The sequence below is a fragment of the Myotis myotis genome, unplaced genomic scaffold (assembly GCF_014108235.1).
Source record: "Myotis myotis isolate mMyoMyo1 unplaced genomic scaffold, mMyoMyo1.p scaffold_m19_p_25, whole genome shotgun sequence".
In the NCBI taxonomy this organism is placed as follows: Eukaryota; Metazoa; Chordata; class Mammalia; order Chiroptera; family Vespertilionidae; genus Myotis; species Myotis myotis.
In genome coordinates this window covers 3,406,734-3,428,280 of record NW_023416330.1, presented here as the reverse complement: position 1 = coordinate 3,428,280, position 21,547 = coordinate 3,406,734, and the positions used below count along the sequence as shown (strand labels likewise).

The window sequence follows — 21,547 nt, the reverse complement described above, 5'->3', positions numbered from 1 at the left end:
TGGTGTTTTAATTTGGATGTGTCTTGATGTAGTTCTCTTTGGGTTCCTCTTGTTTGTAAGAGGACTTGCGCTTCCTGGACATCTAAGTTTATTTCTTTCACCAGGTAGGGAAAGTTTTCTGTTATTATTCCTTCAAATGGGTTTTCAATATCTTGCTCTCTCTCTTCTCCTTCTGGCACCCCCATAATGCAAATGTTGGTATGCTTGAAGCCAGAGGCTCCTTACACTTTCTTTTTGGATTCTTTTTTCTTTTTGTTCTTCTGATTTGGTGTTTTTTGCTTCCTCATATTTCAAATCGTTGATTTGATTCTCAGAATCCTCTACTCTACTGTTGAATCCCTGTAAATTATTCTTCATTTCAATTAGTGTATGCTTAATTTCTGACTGGTCCTTTTTCATGTCTTTGACATTCTCACTAAGATCCTTGAAAGTCTCATGAAGATTCTTGAGTAACCTTACAACCATGGTTTTGAACTTTGTATCCAGTAGTTTGCTAGCTTCCATTTCTTTCATTTGTGACATGTTTCTTTGTCTCTGCATTTTGGCTGTATCTCTGTGTTTGTTTCTATGTATTAGATAGAGCTACTATGTCTCCTAGAATTGTAGAGTGGCCTATGTAGTAGGTGTCCTGTAGGGCCCAGTGGCTCAGCCTCCCCAGTCACCTGAGCTGGGCACTCTAGGTGCACCCCTGTGTAGGCTTGTAGTTGAGCCTTGTTTGCTGTTGGCATCACTGGGAGGAGTTGACCTTCAAGCCAATTGGCTGTGAGGACCAGTTGTGACTACAGAGAGAGAGCTGTTGTGCAGGAAACATCCTTGTGGAGCAGGACTTGCTTCAGTAAGGCTTTGGTGCTCACTGAGTTTGCCCCCGGGAGTGTGTTGCTTGTGGATGTATAGAGTTGTAATCTGCTATGGTCTGAAGCTGTCCACCGGGTGCACTGGCTCTAGGGCTTTCAGGGAGGTGCAAAGTCAGCCACTGCCTGGGATCACACAGCAGGAGCTACATAGGGATCTGCAGAGGGCTACTATTTGCTATTTGTATTGGGCTTGGAGGTGCCCAGGCAAGGCCCAGCTATGAAGCAAGACAGAGTGGGTGTTAGTGCTGGGTCTTGGTCCTTTTATTGATAGGTTTGGGGCACGCTTTCATCAGCTGCAGCTTGTTTGAGAGATTTAGCAGTCTCCAGAACAATCTTGAAAAAGAACTAAGTTGGATGACTCATATGTCCAAAACTTCTACAAAGCTATGGTAATCAAAACAGTGTGGTACTGGTGTAAGGACAGACATAGATTAGTGGACGGTTGATAAATATAAAATAAACCTATGACAGCTGTGGTCAGTTGATTTTCAAAAAACAAGGTGCCAAGGCCCTAGCTGTTTTGGCTCAGTGGATAGAGCATCGGCCCTCCAACTGAAGGGTTCTGGGTTCAGTTCAGGCCAAGGGCAAATACCCTAGTTTCAGGTTTGATCTCTGGCCCTGGTCGGGGCATATGCGGGAAGCAACCAATGGGTATGTCTCTGTTTCTCCCCCTCCCTTCCACTCTAAAAATCAATGGGAAAATATCCTCAGGTGATGATTACCAACAACAACAAAAAAGAAGGTGCTAACACAATTTAATGGGGAGAGAATAGTCTTTTCAACAAATGGCATTGGGACAACTAGATTCTCACATACAAAGGAATGAAGTTGAACCCCTACCTCATATCATATATAAAAATTAACTGAAATTGGATCAGACTTAAATGTAGGAGCTAAAGTCATAAAACCCTTAGAAGAAATCATAGGAATAAATCTTCATGACCTTGGATTTGGCAATGGTTTCTTAGATATGACACCAAAAGTACAAGCAACAAAAGAAAAAATAAATTGGACTGCATCAAAATTAAAAACTTTCATAACATCAAAGAATACTACCAAGAAAGTGAAGAAGAAAACCCCCAAAAATGGGTGAAAATGTTTGCAAACCATATCTCTAACAGGGGTCCATTATCCAGAATATCTAAAGAACTCTTACAACTCAAAAATAAAAAGACAAATAGCCCAATTTCATAGACATTTCTCCTAAGAAGATAGCCAACCAGCACATGAAAAGATGTTTAACATAATTAGTTTTACAGAAATTCAAACCCAACCACAATGAGATACATCCTCTAGGATGGTTATAATTTTTTTTAAAAGGAAAGTAATAAGTGTTGGTGAGGATGTAGAGAAATTAGAACGCTCAAATATTGCTGCTATGAATGTAAAATGGCGCAGCCACTGTGGAAAAGAGTTCCTCAGTAAATAAGCATAGAATTACCGTATGACCTAGCAATTCATTCCATTCCTGGGTATATACTCAAAAGAATTGTAAGTAGGTGTTCAAACAAAAATTTGTGTACAAATTGTTATAGCAGCATTCTTCTAAATGGACAGAAGGTGGAGACAACTCAGGTGTCCATCAACTGATATGGAAGGACAAACAAAATGTGGTATAGATACAATTGAGTATTACTCAGGCATAGAAAGAAATAAAGTTATGATATATGTATGCTATGATATATGAAGTTTTGGTGAATCTTAAAAACATTGTAAGTGAAGGAAGGAGAACACAAAAAGGTCAAATATTGTGATTCCTTTTATGTACAATGTCTAGAATAGACAAATTAAAAAAGACAGAAAGAGATTAGTGATTGCCAGGGGCTGGAGGAGGGAGGAAAGGGCAGTAACTGATCTATGGTGATAGGGGTTCCTTTTGGGATAGCAGAAATATTCTGCGACTATCAATGGAATAGTAGGTAGTAGGTAGTTGTGATGGTTGTATAACACTGAAAATGCACTAAATATCACTAATGGCAAATTTTATGTCTACATTTGGCCATAATCTAAACTGAGAAAACCCCACTGAATTTCTTTATAAAGAAAAGTTAATTCAGAAGGACTTAATGTAAGTCAATATGGTAATAGTTAAATGTACACTGATTTCTGAATAGTGTACTGTCAACAATTGGAAAAGAACCTGCAAAGTACATCTTAGAAAGATTATCAACAACAAAACTTAAAAATAGGTATTCTGATTTAATCGACAGTTATAAAATTAATTGAAATAACTCCTCTGGCATGATTTTTTGTTTGTTTTGTTTTTATTTTCTGGCATGTTAATTAATTGAAATTTGGCTGTAATTTTGTTAGTGCAGGGGAAGGGGTAAACTAAGCTAAATTAACCCCCTGTTTTTAAGATCTACTGTCTTAGCAACTTTCAAATATATGATTCAGTATTCTTCACTGTAGTTGCCATGCTATACATTACACATCCAGAATTTGTAACTGGTAGTCTGTACCTTTTGGTAAACTTCATGCAGTATCTCCATCCCCCTTCCCATCTCTGCCAACCACAAATCTGGTTCCGTACACAGGGTAGGGCAAAAGTAGGCTTACAGTTGTTTGTATGGAAAATAGTACTACAATCTACACTAATAAAAGAGAAACATGCAAATTGGTGTCACTCCGCTACGCTCACCAGCCTATCGGATGAGTATGCAAATTAACCCAACAAAGATGGCGGTTAATTTGCATACATAGGCGCCCAGTGGCCTGGGTCCCAGGAACATCATTGGCACCCAGGTCACTCCGAGGTAGGCCCCGTGTGGGCCCTGAGCAACGTAGGAAGGGCCTGAGCCAGGGGGCTCCTGGGCAGGGGTGGAGTCAGCCATCAGAGCTTCGGGGGAGCCCCTGCCCAAGCCTAAAGCCTCCGCCAGAGGCATTAGGCCTGGGCAGGGAGTGGTGCCAGCGATGGAGGGAGACGGGGGTCCCCTGCCCAGGCCTGACGCCTGGGCCAGAGGCGTCAGGCCTGGGTGGGGGGCAGAGCCGGCGATCGGAGGGCGATGGGGGTCCCCTGCCCAGGCCTGACGCCTCGGCTAGAGGTGTCAGGCCTGGGCGAGGGGCCAATCCAGCGATGGGCGGGTGATGGGGGTCAACGCCTCTGGCCGAGGCGTCAGGCCTGGGCAGGGGGATGATCCAGCGATCGGTGTGAACTACAGAGAAAACACCTTTTCTGACCACTCATTGGCTAAGCTCCCTGTATGCCACTGGTAATATTCTTAGTAACTTTGGTAATAAGAATCCAAAAAGGTGATCTAGGGTTTTTCACTACACTCCTGGCGAAAAAAATGAAGGTCCACTGCTGGAGGGCTAAAAAATGTCATATCCTGCCCTAGCCAGTTTAGCTCAGTGGATAATGCCTCGGCCTGCCGACCGCAGGGTCTGGGTTTAATTCTGACCAAGGGCATGTACCTAGGTTGCAGGCTCCTCCCTGGCTGGGGCCCAGGTCAGGGCTCATGCAGGAGGCAACCAATCAAAGTGTTCCTCTCACTTTGATGTTTCTCTCTGTCTTTCCCTTTCTCTTCCACATTCTCTAAAAATCAATGGAAACATATCCTCAGGTGAGGATAAAAAATAATAATAATAAAGAAATGTCATATCCTATGAAAGACACATCTTGAAAATGCCTAAAGAAAGTTGTCATTTTTTCATGGTGAAGGGACTGGAGTCCGTGTTGATGAAAAAACCTTGGTGGCTGCGGTGACTGGCAGTGGCTGCAGCAGCGGGGTGATGGGGCTGGTCCCTTCCCCTGATCAGCCCGGTGGCCCCCCACAAAGGGAGGCCAGACTGCGGCTTAGGTCTGCTCCCCAAGGGGAGCAGGGAGCAGGCCTAAGCCGTCAGTAGGACATCCCCTGAGGGCTCCCAGTATGTGAGAGGGGGCAGGCTGGGCTGAGGGGCCCCCCCCCATGCACGAATTTTGTGCACCAGCCCCTAGTCCAGCCGTGGGCAAACCATGGCCCGCGGGCCGGATCCGGCCCGTTTGAAATGAATAAAACTAAAAAAAAAAAGACTGTACCCTTTTATGTACTGATGTTTACTTTGAATTTATATTAGTTCACACAAACACTCCATCCATGCTTTTGTTCCGGCCCTCCGGTCCAGTTTAAGAACCCATTGTGGCCCTCGAGTCAAAAAGTTTGCCCACCCCTGCCCTAGTCTAATCTAATAAAAAAGAAACATGCAAATTGATCATACCTCTGCTACACCACAAGCCACGCCCACCAGCCAATCAGGAGCCAGTATGCAAATAAACCCAACTAAGATGGCAGTGGCCACGGAGCTGGAGCAAGCCGGAGGCTTGGGTTGCCCCCGGCAATGGAGGAAACCAAGCTTCCCGCCTGCCCTGCCGGCCCTGAGCTCCGCTCAAGGCTACAAAGTTTTGATCATAAACGATAAATAAATCCCAGATACCTGCTTCCAGCCCACAGCCATGGCCAGCCTGAAAACGGCCCTCAGTCCCTCACCCAGGCTGGCCAGGCACCCCAGCGGGACCCTCACCCTGATACAGGACACCCTTCAGGGTAAACCAGCCAGCCCCCACCCATGCATCAGACCTCTATCCTATATAATAAAAGGGTAATATGCAAATTGACCCTAACAGCAGAACGACTAGGAATCACTGGTCACTATGACACACTGATCACCAGGGGGCAGATGCTCAATGCAGGAACTGCCCCCTGGTGGTCAGTGCGCTCCCACAGGGGGAGCTCTGCTCAGCCACTAGCCAGGCTGACGGCTGCCAGCACAGTGGTGGTGGCGGGAGCCTCTCCTGCCTCCTCAGCAGCGCTAAGGATGTCCGACTGCAGCTTAGGCCTGCTACCCCCTGGCAAGTGGACATCCCCTGAGAGCTCCCGGGCTGCCAGAGGGACGTCTGACTGCCAGCTTAGGCCCGATCCCCCAGGGAGTAGGCCTGAGCCAGCAAGTGGACATCCTCTGAGGGGTCCCAGACTGCAAGAGGGCACAGGCCGGGCTGAGGAAGCCCCCCACCCCCCCGAGTGCACAAATATTTGTGCACCGGGCCTCTAGTAACTAATACAAGAATACTGTGTTTTGCGTACTCACCACTGCCAACAGACTTTTGCCCCACCCTGTATAAGTGAGATTAATACAGTATTACAGTATTTTCCTTTCTCTGTCTGAAACCGGCAGTCGGACATCCCTCTCACAATCCAGGACCGCTGGCTCCTAACTGCTCACCTGCATGCCTGCCTGCCTGATCGCCCCTAAGCACTCTGCCTGCCAGCCTGCTTGCCCCCAACTGCCCCCACCCTGCTGGCCTGCTTGCCCCCAAATGCCACTCCTGCCGGCCTGATCGCCTCCAACTGCCCCCACCCTGCTGGCCTGCTCACCCCCAACTGTCCCCCCCCACTCCCCCTCCCCACCTGCCTGCCTGCCCACCAGGCCTGGACTCTGTGATCAATGGCAGAGCAGAGGCAGGCATTTCCCACCTGGCCTGGGCTCCGCGATTAATCCCCACCCACAGAGAGGCCCTTTCCACTCGGCCTGCGCTCCACGGCTTTGTCCCGGAGGAGGTCCGGAAGGCCGTCTGGAAGGTCCCCTGGTCTAATTAGCATATTACCCTTTTATTAGTATAGATGAGAGTTTAAAGTGAAGATTTTCTTAAGATCATAACATAACAATAATGGTAATCTTTTGCAGATTTCATGCACTGACTATAACTTCACTCTTTTGCAGGTATGATTTTTAATGAACATGATCAGGAGTTGAGAGACTTGGGGTATCAGAAGCATGCCTTCAATCTCCTTATTAGCAACCGCTTGGGCCACCACAGAGATGTGCCAGATACAAGGAATGCAGCGTACGTTCCTTATCGGGTTCTGCTAATCAGTTTGGTGACATAGTACTGTCAGTGCCAGTGTAATAAGCCTGAGGGTGGTGTTTATACTTTGCACTTAGGCTTTGTTATTCCGGATACTAGATAACTCAAGCCACATTTCCACTCTGATGACACTTGAATCCACATAGTCTGAGACTGTACCAACAAAATTCTAGAACTTGCTGTGTCCCTTTTGAAAGTTAAAATAATGTGGAGAAAGAAGAGAGGGACCAACTCCATGTAATTATATAACCTTCTGAGCATAAATTTTTTTGTTTCGTTTTCTCTAAAATATTTTTATTGATTTCAGAGAGGAAGGGAGAGGGAGAGAGAGATAGAAATATCAATGATGACAGAGAATCATTGATTGGCTGCCTCCTGCGCGCTCCCTACTAGGGATCAAGCCCGCAACCCAGGCATGTGCCCTTGTCTGGAATCAAACCCGGGACCTTTCAGTCCGCAGGCTGTTGCTCTATCCACTGATCCAGACCAGCTAGGGCCTGAGCATAAGTTTTTTTAAAATGTTAATGTATTCCTTTTTGCCATGAATCCAATAAATCAGTGAAGAATTTGACTCCTTGCTCACTTTTATGTTTTCATTATTTTAGTTTTGTCAAAGGCTTTTCATTCATAGTAGGGGCTCGGTGCACAAAATTCGTGCATGGGTTGGGAGGTGGGGGCGCCCCCAGCCTGGCCTGCACCCTCTCGCAATCCGGGACATCCCTCTGGCAATCCAGGACCACTGGCTCCTAATCGCTCACCTGCCTGACTTCCTGATTGCCTCTAACCACTGGCCTGCCTGCCTGATTGCCCCAACCGCTGCCTGCCTGCCTCATCACCCCTAACCAGTCTGCATGCCTGCCTCATAGCCCTTAACTGCTCACCTGCCTGCCTCATCGCCCCTAACTGCCTCTGCCTCTGCCTCAGCCCCTGCCACCACGGCTTTGTCCAGAATGACACCCGGAAGGTCGTTCGGCTGTCTGGTCTAATTAGCATATTATGCTTTTATTATTATAGTTGGTCAGTCATTCCACATACAGATTATTTGAACACCTACTGTTTGCTAGACATTGTATTAGGCCTCAAATATAAACAGAATAAGACATTTTTGGGTTCACAGGCCTTCAAGTCTAGCAGGGGAGATAAATAAGGAAACAAGTACTTGTAGTAGCATAAGAATGATGGCTGTGATGGAAACTAGTGAAATGGGGCCCCCAAACTGGAGTGGTCAGGGAAAGTTTCTCAATGATGACTGAGCAGTGAAGCAAGAGAGTAGGGGGACAGACTAAGGCATAAAGCTATATAGTTTGTCAAAGGGACCAAATGTTTCAGTTTAGCTATAATGGAAGAGTGGCAAGAGGCTGGGGTAGGCTGGGCCTAGCCAATGGAAGGGCAAAGGAGCATGGAATTCTGGATTTGATTCTATAAATTGGTGCGGTTTTTTTATTGTTGTATAAAGCCACCTAACTATTAGGTACTTGCATGGAAGCTCTGCCATTATCTAATGCATATAGTTTACTCAAATGTTTTTCTATTACTAAGTAAAAAATGAAATTTTCAGATACAAGTTTTATGTTTCTATTCCTTTTCGAGACCTCATTGAGAAGCTGAACATCAACTTACAAGTGCTGTATTAAAAACTTGCAATGAGCCGGCCATTGTGTCTCAGTGGTTGAGCGTCAACCTATGAACCAGGAGGTCACGGTTCGATTCTCGGTCAGGGCTCATGCCCAGGTTGTGGGCTTAGTCCCCAGTGTGGAGCTTGCAGGAGGCAGATCAATGATTCTCTCTCATCATTGACGTTTCTCTCTCTCTCTCCCTCTCCCTTCTTCTCTGAAATCAATAAAAATATATTTTAAAAATACTTGCAATGATTTTATGTAACCTATGTACCAAAAATGAAAAAAAACCCAAGTTTTTAAAATGTTTAAAATAAGCAGAGTAGCACTTATCAGAGGGAGAAGTTATTAACATGTAAAACTCTTGAGTAAGAAACCACATTGTTCCTTAAATGCTTTTTCAAAAATGGTTATAGTGCAAGGAAGAAGCAGAATAAGATTGTAGTTAAGGTGTAGTGAATAATAACTTAAAACATTTGAGCCTTTTAAATTGTTGGAATTTTTCTCATTCACCTTTGCAGATGTAAAGATAAGATATACCCTACAGATCTGCCAGTTGCTAGTGTTGTTATTTGTTTCTACAACGAAGCCTTGTCTGCTTTGCTGCGGACTGTGCACAGCGTCCTGGACCGCACACCAGCCCGGCTTCTCCATGAAATCATCCTTGTGGATGACAGCAGCGACTTTGGTAAGGAATGTTGTCACTGGTAATGTAGGATCAGGCTGTTGTTCCCTGTGGTATTGATAACATCAGTAAGGCTGACCCTTCAATACGTAGTGGATGGGAGAACCCTATGCATGTAATCGCAATGGAGTCAACCACAAATAAATGCCTGTCCAAAGATTATGGGATAATTTTGAAGAAACTGCGTTATCTTTGTAATCTGTTCACCAACTATGCTACCTAAACTTGGCCCTTGAAATTTTTCCCTTGGCTTACCTTTTGAAAAGAGCGACCATAATACTCAATGGGAAAAGGCGAAAAGCATTTTCCTTAAGATTGGGAACAAGTCAAGGCTGTCCACTTTCACCACTTTTCTTCAGCTTAGTATTAGAAATCCTAGCCATAGCAACTAGACAAGAGAGAGATAAAAGGCATCCAAATTGGAAAAGAAGAAGTAAAACTGTCATTTGCAGAATCCTAAAGATTTCCCCTAAAAATCACTAGCACTGATAAATGAATTCGGTAAAGTAACAGGATATAAAATCACTATTCAGAAATTGGTTTCACAATGGACATAAGACACTGGGGGGTAGGGGAGGCCAGGGGATTGTCAAGGGCGGGGGAAAAAACGGGACACATATGTAATACCCTTTGTAATACTGTAAGCAATAAAAATAAATAAATTTAAAAAAAAGAAAAAAAATTGGTTTCATTTTTATACACCAACTAGAGGCCTGGTGCACGGATTTGTGCAGTGGTGTCCCTTGGCCTGGCCTACAGGGATCGGGCTGAAACTGGCTTTCCGACATTCCCTGAGGGGATCCCAGATTGCGAGAGGTTGCAGGCCAGGCTGAGGGACCCCACCAGTGCACAATCGGGACTGGGAAAGGACCGCGGGAGGGCTCCAGGGCATGTCCAGCCCGTCTCGGCCAGTCCTGATCGGCCAGACCCCCAGCAGCAAGCTAACCTACCAGTCGGAGCATCTGCCCCCTGGTGGTCAGTGCGTGTCATAACACTGGTCAAACAGTTGAACAAACTGTGCACTTGGGGTGGGGGGGTCCTTCAGCCCAGCCTGCACCCTCTTGCAGTTCAGGAGCCCTTGGGGGATGTCCAACTGACAGCTTAGATCAGCAGTCAGGCATCCTTAGCACTGTCATGGAGGCGGGAGAGGTTCCTGCCACCTGCTGCACTCACCAACTGTAAGTGCATTATTTTGACCGAACAGTAGAACGACCAGTTGCTATGACACACACTGACCACCAGGGGACAGACGCTCAATGTAGGAGCTGCCCCCTGGTGGTCAGTGCACTCCCACAGGGGGAGTGCCGCTTAGCCAGAAGCCGGCTCACGGCTGGCAAGCGCAGCAGTGGTGGGGGGAGCCTCTCCCACCTCTGCGGCAGTGCTAAGGACCCCTCTGGGGGGAGTAGGCCTAAACCAGCAATCAGACATCCCCCGAGGGGTCTTGGATTGCGAGAGGGTGCAGGACGGGCTGAGGAACCCCTCTCCCCCCAGTGCATGAATATCATGCACCGGGCCTCTAGTATAGGATAATGAACTATCAGAAAGAGAAATTAAGAAAACAAACCTGCCTTAATTCATTTGTCTCAGTGGCTAAAGCGTCGGCACGTACCTCAGTTGCAGGCTTGATCCCTGGCCCCAATAGATGTTTCTCTGTAAATATCAATGGGAAAATATTCTCAGGTGAGATTTAACAAAAAAGCCAACAAAAAGAAAACAATTTCATTGGGATTTGTTCCAAGATGGCTGCAGAGTAGGTGAAAGTTAACACTTGCCTTCTCCCAGGACCAAATTGGAATTACAAGTAAATTATAGAACAATCAACCTGAATAACTAAAGGAAGACTAGCTGAACAGTAAGTAGTCTTATCACTAAGGATATATAGAGGAAGCCATGTCAAGACTGGTGGAAATGGCAGAGACGTGAAAAGGGAAGAGATTGAGTACAGATTGGTAGTCACAAAAGAGTCATGGGAATTTAAAGTTCAGCATAGGGAATATAGTCAATAATATTGTAATAACAATGTATGGTGCTGGGTGGATACTTCCAAATATTTAGGGGCTACTTTGTAAAGTATATGGTTATCTAACCACTATGCTGTATACCTTAAACCAGTAGTTCTCAACCTTCTGGCTCTTTAAATACAGTTCCTCATGTTGTGACCCAACCATAAAATTATTTTCGTTTCTACTTCATAATTGTAATGTTGCTACTGTTATGAATTGTAATGTAAATATCTGATATGCAGGATGGTCTTAGGCAACCCCTGTGAAAGGGTCGTTCGACTGCCAAAGGGGTTGCAACCCACAGGTTGAGAACCGCTGCCTTAAACCAATCCTATCTAATAAAAGAGAAACATGGTAATTAGTGTACATCCGCTACCCTTCCCATTGGCTAATCAGCGAGATATGCAAATTAACTGCCAGCCAAGATGGTGGCCGGCAGCCCGGCAGCTTGAAGCTAACATGAGGCTTGCTTGCTTCAGTGACAGAGGAAACCAATGTTCCCCGCCTGCCTTGCCGGCCTCTGAGCTTGCAGTTTGAAACATAGTTACAAATATAGAAGCTAAACAAAACCCCAGAAACCTGCTTTCAGCCCGCTGGGATCTCAGAGCTAGAGTTGATACAGTGTTTCGACTATAGAACCCAAACAAACCAGATACCTGCTTTCAGCAGCAGAGGCCTCAGAGCTGGAGCCAGAGCTAAAGCTGGCCCAGAATAAAAAAAGAAAAAAAGGAGCAGTTGGGAGCTTCAGTCACCCGCCAGCCTGAAAACAGCCCTCAGCCCCTCACCCAGACTGACCAGGCACCCCAGTGGGGACCCCCACCCTGAAGGGTGTGTGACCAGCTGCAAACAGCCATCATCCCCTCACCCAGGCTGGCCAGGTACCCCAGTGAGGACCCCCACCCTGATCCAGGACACCCTTCAGGGCAAACCAGCTGGCCCCCACCTGTGTACCAGGCCTCTATCCTATATAGTAAAAGGGTAATATGCCTCCCAGCACCGGGATCAGCAGAGCCACGAGGCCTCCCAGCACCGGGATCAGCGGAGCTGAGAGGCCTCCCGGCACCGGGATTAGTGTGACAGGGGGCAGCGCCCAAACCCCCTGATTGCCCTGCGGCTCTGTGTGTGACGGGGTGGGGCCACAACCTCCCTATCCGCCCTGCTCTGTTCGTGACAGGGGAAGGCGCCCCAACCCCCTGATCAGCCCTGCTCTGTGCCTGATAGGGGGGAGCTCCCCAACCCCCTGATCGCCCTGCGGCTCTGTGTGACAGGGTGCGGTGCCCCAACCCCCTGATCGGCCCTGCTCTGTGTGTGACAGGGTGCGGCGCCCCAACCTCCCCCCCCCCACGGGCCCTGCTCTGTGTGTGACGGGGTAGAGCCATAACCTCCCCATCGGCCCTGCCCTGAGTGTGAGAGTGGCGGCGCCCCAACCCCCTGATCCGCCCTGCTCTGTGCGTGACAGGGGGAAGCTACCCAACCCCCTGATGGGCCCTGCTCTGTGCGTGACAGGGTACGGAGCCCCAACCCCCCTGATGGGCCCTGCTCTGTGAGTGATGGGGGCAGAGCCCCAACGTCCTGATTGGCCCTGCTCTGTACGTGATGGGGTGGCGCCGCAACCTCCCCATCGACCCTGCCTTGAGTGTGACAGGGGGCGGTGCCCCAACCCCCCAATCGGCCCTACCCTGAGCGTGACTGAGGGTGGCATCGCAACCTCCCAATCCGCCCTGCTCTGTGCATGACAGGGGGCGGTTCCCCAACTCCCCAATCGGCCCTGCTCTGAGCCCGACCAGGGGCTGTACCTAGGGATTGGGCCTGCCCTCTGCCACCCGGGAGCAGGCCTAAGCCAGCAGGTCGTTATCTCCCAAGGGGTCCCAGACTGCGAGAGGGCACAGGCCGGGCTGAGGGACACCCCCCCCCCCCCCAGTGCACAAATTTTTGTGCACCGGGCCTCTAGTACATAATAATATTGAATGTAAACTGAAAAAAGCGCATGGTATTTGTTGCATTTTTGGTGATATAAAGATTGATCAGTTGGTTTCAGTATTCTTGCCTGGATTCACCCACACTGTAAATTTTCCCATTTGTCTTCTACCTAAATTTTATTAAATTCATGTACTGGTTTTTTAAAAAATCCCATTTACAATTGCATTAAATTTATTCCCCATACCTAGGAATAAATTTAACGGAGGAGGCCTGTCCGCAGTAGCTCAATGGTTGAGCATTGACCTATGAACCAGGAGGTTATGGTTCAAGTCCCTGACAGGGTTGGGGGCTCAATCCCCAGTAGGGGTTGTGCAGGAGGCAGCCAGTCAGTGATTCTCTCTCATCATTGGTGTTTCTATCTTTTCCTCCCTCTCCTTTCCTCAATAAAAACCAATAAAAATTTTAACTAAGGAAGTAAAAGAGCTGCACTTGGAAAATTATAAGACAATGAAGAAGATACGAATACATGGAAGCATATATTATGTTCATGGATGGGAAGAATTAACGTCGTTAAAATGTCCATACTAACCAGAGCAATCTATGGATTCAATGCAATCCCCATCAAAATACAAAAGGCAGCCCTGACCGGTTTGGCTCAGTGGATGGAGCATTGGCCTGCGGACTGAGGGGTCCTGGGTTCGAGTCCGGTCAGGGGCATGTACCTTGGTAGCAGGCACATTCCCAGCGGGAGGTGTGCAGGAGGCAGCTGATCGATGTTTCTCTCTCATTGATGTTTCTAACTATCTTCCTTCCTCTCTGTAAAAAAAATAAATAAATCAAAAATAAAATAAAAAATACAAAAGGCATTCTTTACAGAACTAGAACAAATAAATCTAAAATTTATATGGAACCACTAAAGACCCTGAATAGCCACAGCAACAGAGGAATCATGCTACTGGATATCAAACTATACTACAAGGCTATAATAATCAAAACAGTATGGTACTGGCATAAAAACAGACACATAGATCAATGGAACAGAATGGAGAGCCCAGAAATAAACTCACACTTATTTGGTCAATTTATGGCAAAGGATATATGAATATACAATGGGGTAAACACAGTTTACTCAATAAATGGTGTTGGGAAAATTGGATAGATACATGCAAAAAAAGGGGGAACTAGATCACCTTATAAGAATAAAACTCAAAATGAATTAAAGACATAAATGTAAGACCTGAAACCATAAAACTTCTAGAAAAAAACATTGGCAGTAAATTCTGACTTTGCTTTTAGTAATATATCTCCTAGGGCAAGTCTCCTCGGGCAAGGGAAAGAAGAAAAAATAAATAAACGGGACTACATCAAACTAAGAAGTTTTTGGCACAGCCAAGGAAACCATCAAAACAAAAAACCTACTAAGTGGGAGAAGTTACTCGCCCTTGGAAGGTCCTAAACTAATAAAAGGCATATTTACTGCTGCTATTATGTAATTTTTGGTAGGAACCATAGAAGTTATTTCTCAATTATTCTGAAATGGAATAAGATATGATAAATTACTTTGAAACAAAAGACATTTACATCCCATTTTCTTTGTTTTAAATCTGATTTATATCTGCAGTCAGTGGAACTTTGACTCGATATTCATTTTCAAACATTTTTTTATGCAAAGCATTGTACTAGCTTGCTGTCAAAATACAAATAAGTGTATAAGGTAAGTATTTCTCTTGGCTGGTACTCCAATTCATTTCTTTCCCTTTTTTTCACCTTATCAGATAAGTTACAATCTTCTTTTAAAATAAAACAGAAGACCCTATAATATTTACTTGACAATATGTTGTTGGAAGTACCAGATACAACCTTAGAGTAGCTATAAAATGTCTTTGTATGTGTCTCATGTGATTTGAATAATTACGGGACTCTTTATTTTCAGATGATTTGAAAGGAGAATTAGATGAATTTGTCCAAAAACATCTCCCTGGAAAAATTAAATTAATAAGAAATACAAAACGTGAGGGATTAATTCGAGGAAGAATGATAGGAGCAGCTCATGCAACAGGTATAACTTCCCATTGGGTGTTGTCGGTGGGTGCTGAGCGGTGAGGGCTGTCCTTGGTGCCTTTGCTGATTCTGTAGAGGTCTGAAAAGTGGTTCTTACGTGGGCATTGCCAGTGGGAGAGATGAGGTTGTTCAGTTTGGGAAAGGCCTTTTCAGAACTCCGACCCTGGTGTCCCAAAGCACAAACTCCAAGGAAGCGAACTCCAGAATCCTCAGGCCTATTTTCTTAAAGGCCCCTATTGTTAATTACTGCCCTTCAAATATATTTGCATCTTCTTCACTTCCTAGTATATAAGCGGAAGTTCTGTAATTTTTAAAAAACAAAATATAAAATATATGTGCCCAAACTGTTTGATAAAAAATTGACTTACAGCTTGGCCAGTGTTGCTCAATGGTTGAGCATTGACCCATGAACCAAGAGGTCCCCAGTTCAATTCCCAGTCAGGGCACATGCCCACGTTGTGGGCTCGATCCCCAGTGGGGGGAGTGCAGGAGGTGGCCGATTCATGTCATCAGTGTTTCTATCTACCTATCCCTCTCCATTCCTCTCTAAAATCAATAAAAAACATTTTAAAAATTGACTTACATAATTATAAAGACATTTCCTTTAAAAATTTCCTCTTACTAGTAATTTTCCTAAGTCCATCAAGGAGAAAGTCTCATTGGTACCACTATATTTTTAAAAACTTCACAGCTTACACCTATCTTGACCCTTATAAAAAGAAATAACAGGTATCAAATTCAGAATCTTCTGCTGAACATATATCTGGTTAGTCTTCAGTTATATTATATTGATGCCATTATATTTCTTCTGAAGGTTACCTCTGTGTAAGGTTGGTGATCCTGATTGTCATTTATGGTCTTGGTAAAAAAATGTCCTTTTAAGATAAATTCAAGTTAAATGAATTTACTTAAAGATATTAGGTACATAATACTGTATGTATGCATGGGTATGGCCCCCCAAAAATCATGAAGGTAATTTATTTAGGTACTGCTGCCAGTTCAGTCGGATGATGTATTTACGTGGCATAAAATATAACTGCTATCCTCCCAGCCCAAACAAACCATTAGTTTACTCCAAGTCAGAAACAGGGAAATCTTTCAACTAGGAATTTTGCCGGGAATGTACTGTTACGATTGAGGGACACACAGAAATCATATTCATAACTCTTTAAAAAATTTAGACATTTTTAACTCCTCTTGATAAATGTGAGTGGAAATGAGGGTTTCTTTGATAATATCTTTGATAACTTCATGGTTAATACTCTCAGTTAAGTGGTAATTTGATCATCAGATATCATTTTTATTCTAAAGATTTACCTATGAAATGTATTGCTATAGATTTCACACAAATCACTTAAAGCAGCGGTCGCCAACCTTTCAGACCTCACGGACCACCAGTTGGCAACCGCTGACTTTTAAAGCACCAATATCATCCCATTTCAGTTAATGATAGCAGAAATACCACAGGCAAGAACATTCTCTATGATGACAGTGAGTTAGTCGTATAATTCTGTGTCTGTAAACAAACAGGTGAGGACGCAGAGAGCATAAATACAGTAGGCTAGGTGTCATTGAATACAGAAAGGCAGAATTTTCCCCTTGTCCATCATCAGTCAGTGCGAGGTGAAGTCAATTAAATCAATGTTCCTTTAAGAAATGTATTGACATTTTTCTTAATTCTATAAATGTTACTCTTTTCAACTTAATTAAATGAAGTAAGATTACACATAGTGACATTGAACCTGAGACTGCCCCAAAACTAGCTTATATCTAACAGATCATAATGAAAAAAACTAAATGATCATTGGTCTCTGAGAAATAAAGCTCTCCGTAGTATGTTGTAGCAATACAGTGTTTCGAATGGCATAATTTTGCCGTTCCCACAAATACTCCACAATTTTCTCTCTATCTCATTGCTTTCAGTGAGTCTTTGAGTAGAATTAAATAGAAAAGTCCTAAGCCTTGAACTCAATCTGCATATGACTGCAGGCTACATGGAGAGGAGTTCTCATTTTTTATTGATTTGCTTCAGTTCATGTAGGTTTAAACAAAAAAAGGAGGGAAGAAGAGTCTAAAAATGAAGTCCCAACTAAACCCAGCAAAGGGACAGTGGGTATACAGGAGGAGTGGTGGCAGCGAGTGATGCCGGCCTCTTCAGCCCCAGATGAGTTTGTAAAGCCTGTCATTTGCCTCCTCAGGAGAAGTCCTGGTGTTCCTGGACAGCCACTGTGAAGTGAACGTGATGTGGCTGCAGCCCTTGCTGGCTGCCATCCGGGAAGACCGGAGGACAGTCGTGTGCCCAGTGATCGACATCATCAGTGCGGACACTCTGGCCTACAGCTCGTCCCCTGTGGTGCGTGGAGGGTTCAACTGGGGACTGCACTTCAAATGGGATCTTGTTCCCCTTTCTGAGCTCGAAGGACCAGAAGGAGCTACTGCACCGATAAAGTAAGATTTCTCCTGTGTATTAGAAATTACCACCAGCACTTCTTCAGGAGAGAAAAAACATTTTAAAGATAATTCCTTCTTTGCAAGAAGCAAAAGTGTTGGCTTACTTTGTCCATTAAATTCTGAGTGCTGCCCAGTTGGTGTGGCTCAGCAGTTGAGTTTTGACCCAGGAACCAAGAGGTCACGGGTTCGATTCCCAGTTTGGGCACATGCCCAAGTTGCAGGCTCAATCCCCAATAGGGGCATGCAAGAGACAGCCGATAGATGATGATCCTCTCTCATTGATGTTTCTGTCTCTCTCTCTCTCCCTTCCTCCCTAAAAATCAATAAACATTTTTAAAAATTCTGAGTACTTATTGAGTTTTATGCACTCTACCAAGTCCTAAGGATTTATGAATAAGACATTATCTGCTGCTCTTAAGGATTTGTGGCTTAGTGAGGAAGGCAGACAAAAATCAGTAGTATCCTGGGATAAGTTTCAAGGGCACCTTGGGAGTACCCTGTGTGCTGTGCCGGTTTACTAGTCCTATCTTCAGTTCTTTGCTAGTATGAGTGGTGCTATGAAGACTATTTGATACATAAGCTTTTTTTACAACCAGGAGTTGGATGTTTAGATTTTTTAAATTTTCAACCTTTTTCTATTTATTGAAGATGATAAATTATCTTTTAATGACTTTAGCTGCATCCCACAAATGATACATCATTTTTATTATTTATTTCAAAATATGTTCATTGTGATATCTTTCCTGACTCATAGGTTATTTAGCAGTGCATTTATTATTTTCCAGACAGGGAAATTTTACAGTTATTTATTCCTCATTTAATTACACTGTGGTCTGAAAACATTCTGTAGGATTTTAATTCAGTGGAAATGGATGAGATTTGCTTTATGGTCTAGCTCAGTGGTTCTCAACCTGTGGGTCGCGACCCCTTTGGCGGTCGAATGACCCTTTCACAGTGGTCGCCTAAGACCATCCTGCATATCAGATATTTACATTACGATTCATAACAGTAGTAACATTACAGTTATGAAGTAGCAACGAAAATAGTTTTATGGTTGGGTCACAACATGAGGAACTGTATTTAAAGAGACAGAAGGTTGAGAACCACTGGTCTAGCTTGATTACTTTTTGTAAATATTCTTTGCCTGGGAAATTTGTATTTTCTGCAGTTGTTAAAGATGGGATTCTATATCAGTTTGGTCAAGTTTATCATGTTACTCAAATATTCTGTATTTTAATTTTTAATTTACATGTTCTATCAGTTTTTGAAAGTGGTATATAAAATTTCCCACTACGATTGTTTCTCATAATTTTTTATCTATTTTCTTAATATTTTGAGATTGTTTTAATAGATACATGAAATTTTAGAATTATTAAATCTTCTGGTGAATGAAGCTATTTGTTATGAATTCTTTTATTCTATACTTTTAAAATAGTGAAACTTTGCTTTGATCAGTTTTTCATTGTATAACTTTTCTTCCCCTTGGCTGTCCATCTTTTTGTGGTCTTATATTTAACTAGAGGCCTGGTGCACGGGGAGGGGGGTCCCTCCTGCACCCTCTCCAATCCAGGACCCCTCAGGGGATGTCCAATTCGCAATCCGGGACCACTGGCTCCTAACCACTCACCTGTCTGCCTGTCTGATCACCCCTAACCACTGTGCCTGCTGGTCTGATTACCCCTAACCACCTCTGCCTGCCGACCTGATGCCCCTAAACTGCTCCCCTGCCAGCCTGATCGCCCCCTAACTGCCCCCTCCCGCTGCCAGCCTTATCTCCCCCTAACAGGTTCCCCCTGCCAGCCTGATCGCCCCTAACTGCCTCTGCCCCGGCCCCCACCACCGTGGCTTTGTCTGGAAGATGTCCGGTCTAATTAGCATATTACCCTTTTATTAGAATAGATGTGTCCCTGTTAAGCAGGATATAGTTGCTTTTGTTTTATGTTTTGTTTTTAAACCAGTGTGAAAACCTTGGTGTTTTAATTCGAGCATCTGGCTGATTACATTCAATAATGATATATTTTGTGTTTATAATTACAGCGGTACTACTTGCATTCTAGTTCTATCTGTTCTGTTTTTCTCTTATACTTTCTTTTTGTGTGAGTTATGATTTCATGTATTTGTTGGCAACAGCCGCCACATTATTAGAAGTTATACATTCTTACATACTATTATGTTAGTGGCTACCCTAGAGACTACAGCATACATCCTTGACTTACCAATGTGTATTATTAATTGGTACCTCCTCCAAACAATTCAAGGAGCTAAGAATGCTCATATTTCAGTTATCCCTCCTCAAGTTACATTGTTGAAATGTATATGTGTGTGTGTAAATATGTATTTTACCCTATAACATGATTGGTTTAGGTTTGCCCACATATTTCTCATGTTACTCTCTATTCTTTCTGCATCTGCAGATTTTCATTTAGGAATCTTTTCATTCTGACTAAATAACACATTTAAGTATTTCTTTTAGTTGGACCTTCTGGTGATTACTCTTTTTCAGAAAAGGTCTTTGTTTCACCATTATTTTGTTGTTGTTTTTTGGTGGGGTTTTTTTTGTATTTTTTTTAAATAAGTATTGTTCAGATTATTACAGTTGTTCCTCTTTTTTCTCCCCGTAGCTCCCCTCCACTCGGTTCCCACCCCACCCCATGTCCTTACCCCCCGCTTGTCCTTGTCCATAGGTGTTCAATTTTTGTCCAGTCTCTTCCCGCACCCCCCACAACCCTTCCCCGCTGAGAATTGTCAGTCCACTCCTTTTCTATGCCCCTGATTGTATTACATTCACCAGTTTATTCTATTCATCATATTTTTATTCACTTGATTTTTAGATTCACTTGTTGATAGATATGTATTTGTTGTCACTTTGTTATTCATAATTTTTATCTTTTACCTTTTCTTCTTCTTCCTCTTCTTAAAGAATACCTACCCTTCAGCATTTCATGTAATATTGGTTTGGTGGTGATGAACTCCTTTAGCTTGTTCTTATCGGTGAAGCTCTTTTTCTGAACTTTAATTCTAAATGATACCTTTGCTGGGTGAGTAATCTTGGTTGTAGGTTCTTGGCATTCATCACTTTGAATATTTCTTGCCACTCCCTTCTGGCCTGCAAAGTTTCTGTTGAGAAATCAGCTGACAGTCGTATGGATACTCCCTTATAGGTAACTAACTGTTTTTCTCTTGCTGCTTTTAATATTCTCTCTTTGTCTTTTGCCCTTGGTATTTTATTTATTTATTTATTTTCTTGGTTTAATAAAGAATTTATTTATTTTTTTTAAATAAATCTTTATTGTTCAGATTATTACAGTTGTTCCCCTTTTCCCCCCCATAGCTCCCCTCTGCCCAGTTCCCACCCCACCCTCTGCCCATTACCCCCCACTGTCCTCATCCATAGGTGTACGCTTTTTGTTGCCGGGTCAAAGGTCATACACATGGAAAATGTAACTGTTTCCATCCGCGACGTGTCCCTGTGCTCGGAAAGGTCTCTCACGACTTGTTCATGCTCTACTCAGAAAGGGTACAGAGCCACGTAACGGCTTTTTAAAATAATGTGTCCTCTTATGTTTAAAATGAGGATTTCACTGCCAAAAGTGAGGAGAAAGCAACACTACAGCTGCTCTCGCCCCTTTCGCCCTTCGGGTGATAGTTGTGCGTGGGGCTGCGAGCTGGTTCACGGGCTGTCAACGAAGCCATCTGGGCGGCTTGAGTGGTTCCGCCGGCTTCCCAGGGGCCGTCGCAGCCTCGCAGGGGCCATCGCAGCCTCACGCAGCTTCACAGGGGCCGCCATAGCCTCACGCAGCCTCTTGGGGCATCGGAGCCTCGCAGGGACCTTCGCAGCCTCACGAAGCCTTGCAGGGGCCATCGCAGCCTCACGCAGCCTTGCAGGGGCGCCGCATCCCACGTTGGGGGTGAAGGTGCAAGACAGAAGCTCCTCTCGCTGTCTCTCCTGCTGCTTCCTTGCGTATCGCCGATGCTGTAAGTTTCTGAGAGCAGTCTGCAGGTGCTGGACATCATACTTTAACTGGTCAACACGAAGTTTGTCATTCTGTCTTTTCTTGGGAGGCTCCTTGCTGGACAAAATCTCCAGGCGTTCTAGCTGGCTGAATATCTGGTAT

General features: G+C 44.4%; 1 protein-coding gene across 3 annotated transcripts in view; it reads left to right on the top strand.

Moving 5' to 3' along the window:
* The window catches only part of GALNT11 (polypeptide N-acetylgalactosaminyltransferase 11), an 88,096-nt gene that overhangs the window by 42,952 nt on the left and 23,597 nt on the right, over window positions 1–21,547 (top strand). For all 3 annotated transcript variants that reach the window (XM_036356143.1, XM_036356141.1, XM_036356142.1), the window contains 4 exons: window positions 6,552–6,675; window positions 8,834–9,000; window positions 14,854–14,979; window positions 17,180–17,429. In XM_036356143.1, the coding sequence (XP_036212036.1) occupies window positions 6,552–6,675; window positions 8,834–9,000; window positions 14,854–14,979; window positions 17,180–17,429 (667 nt within the window). The remainder of the gene's footprint in view (window positions 1–6,551; window positions 6,676–8,833; window positions 9,001–14,853; window positions 14,980–17,179; window positions 17,430–21,547) is intronic.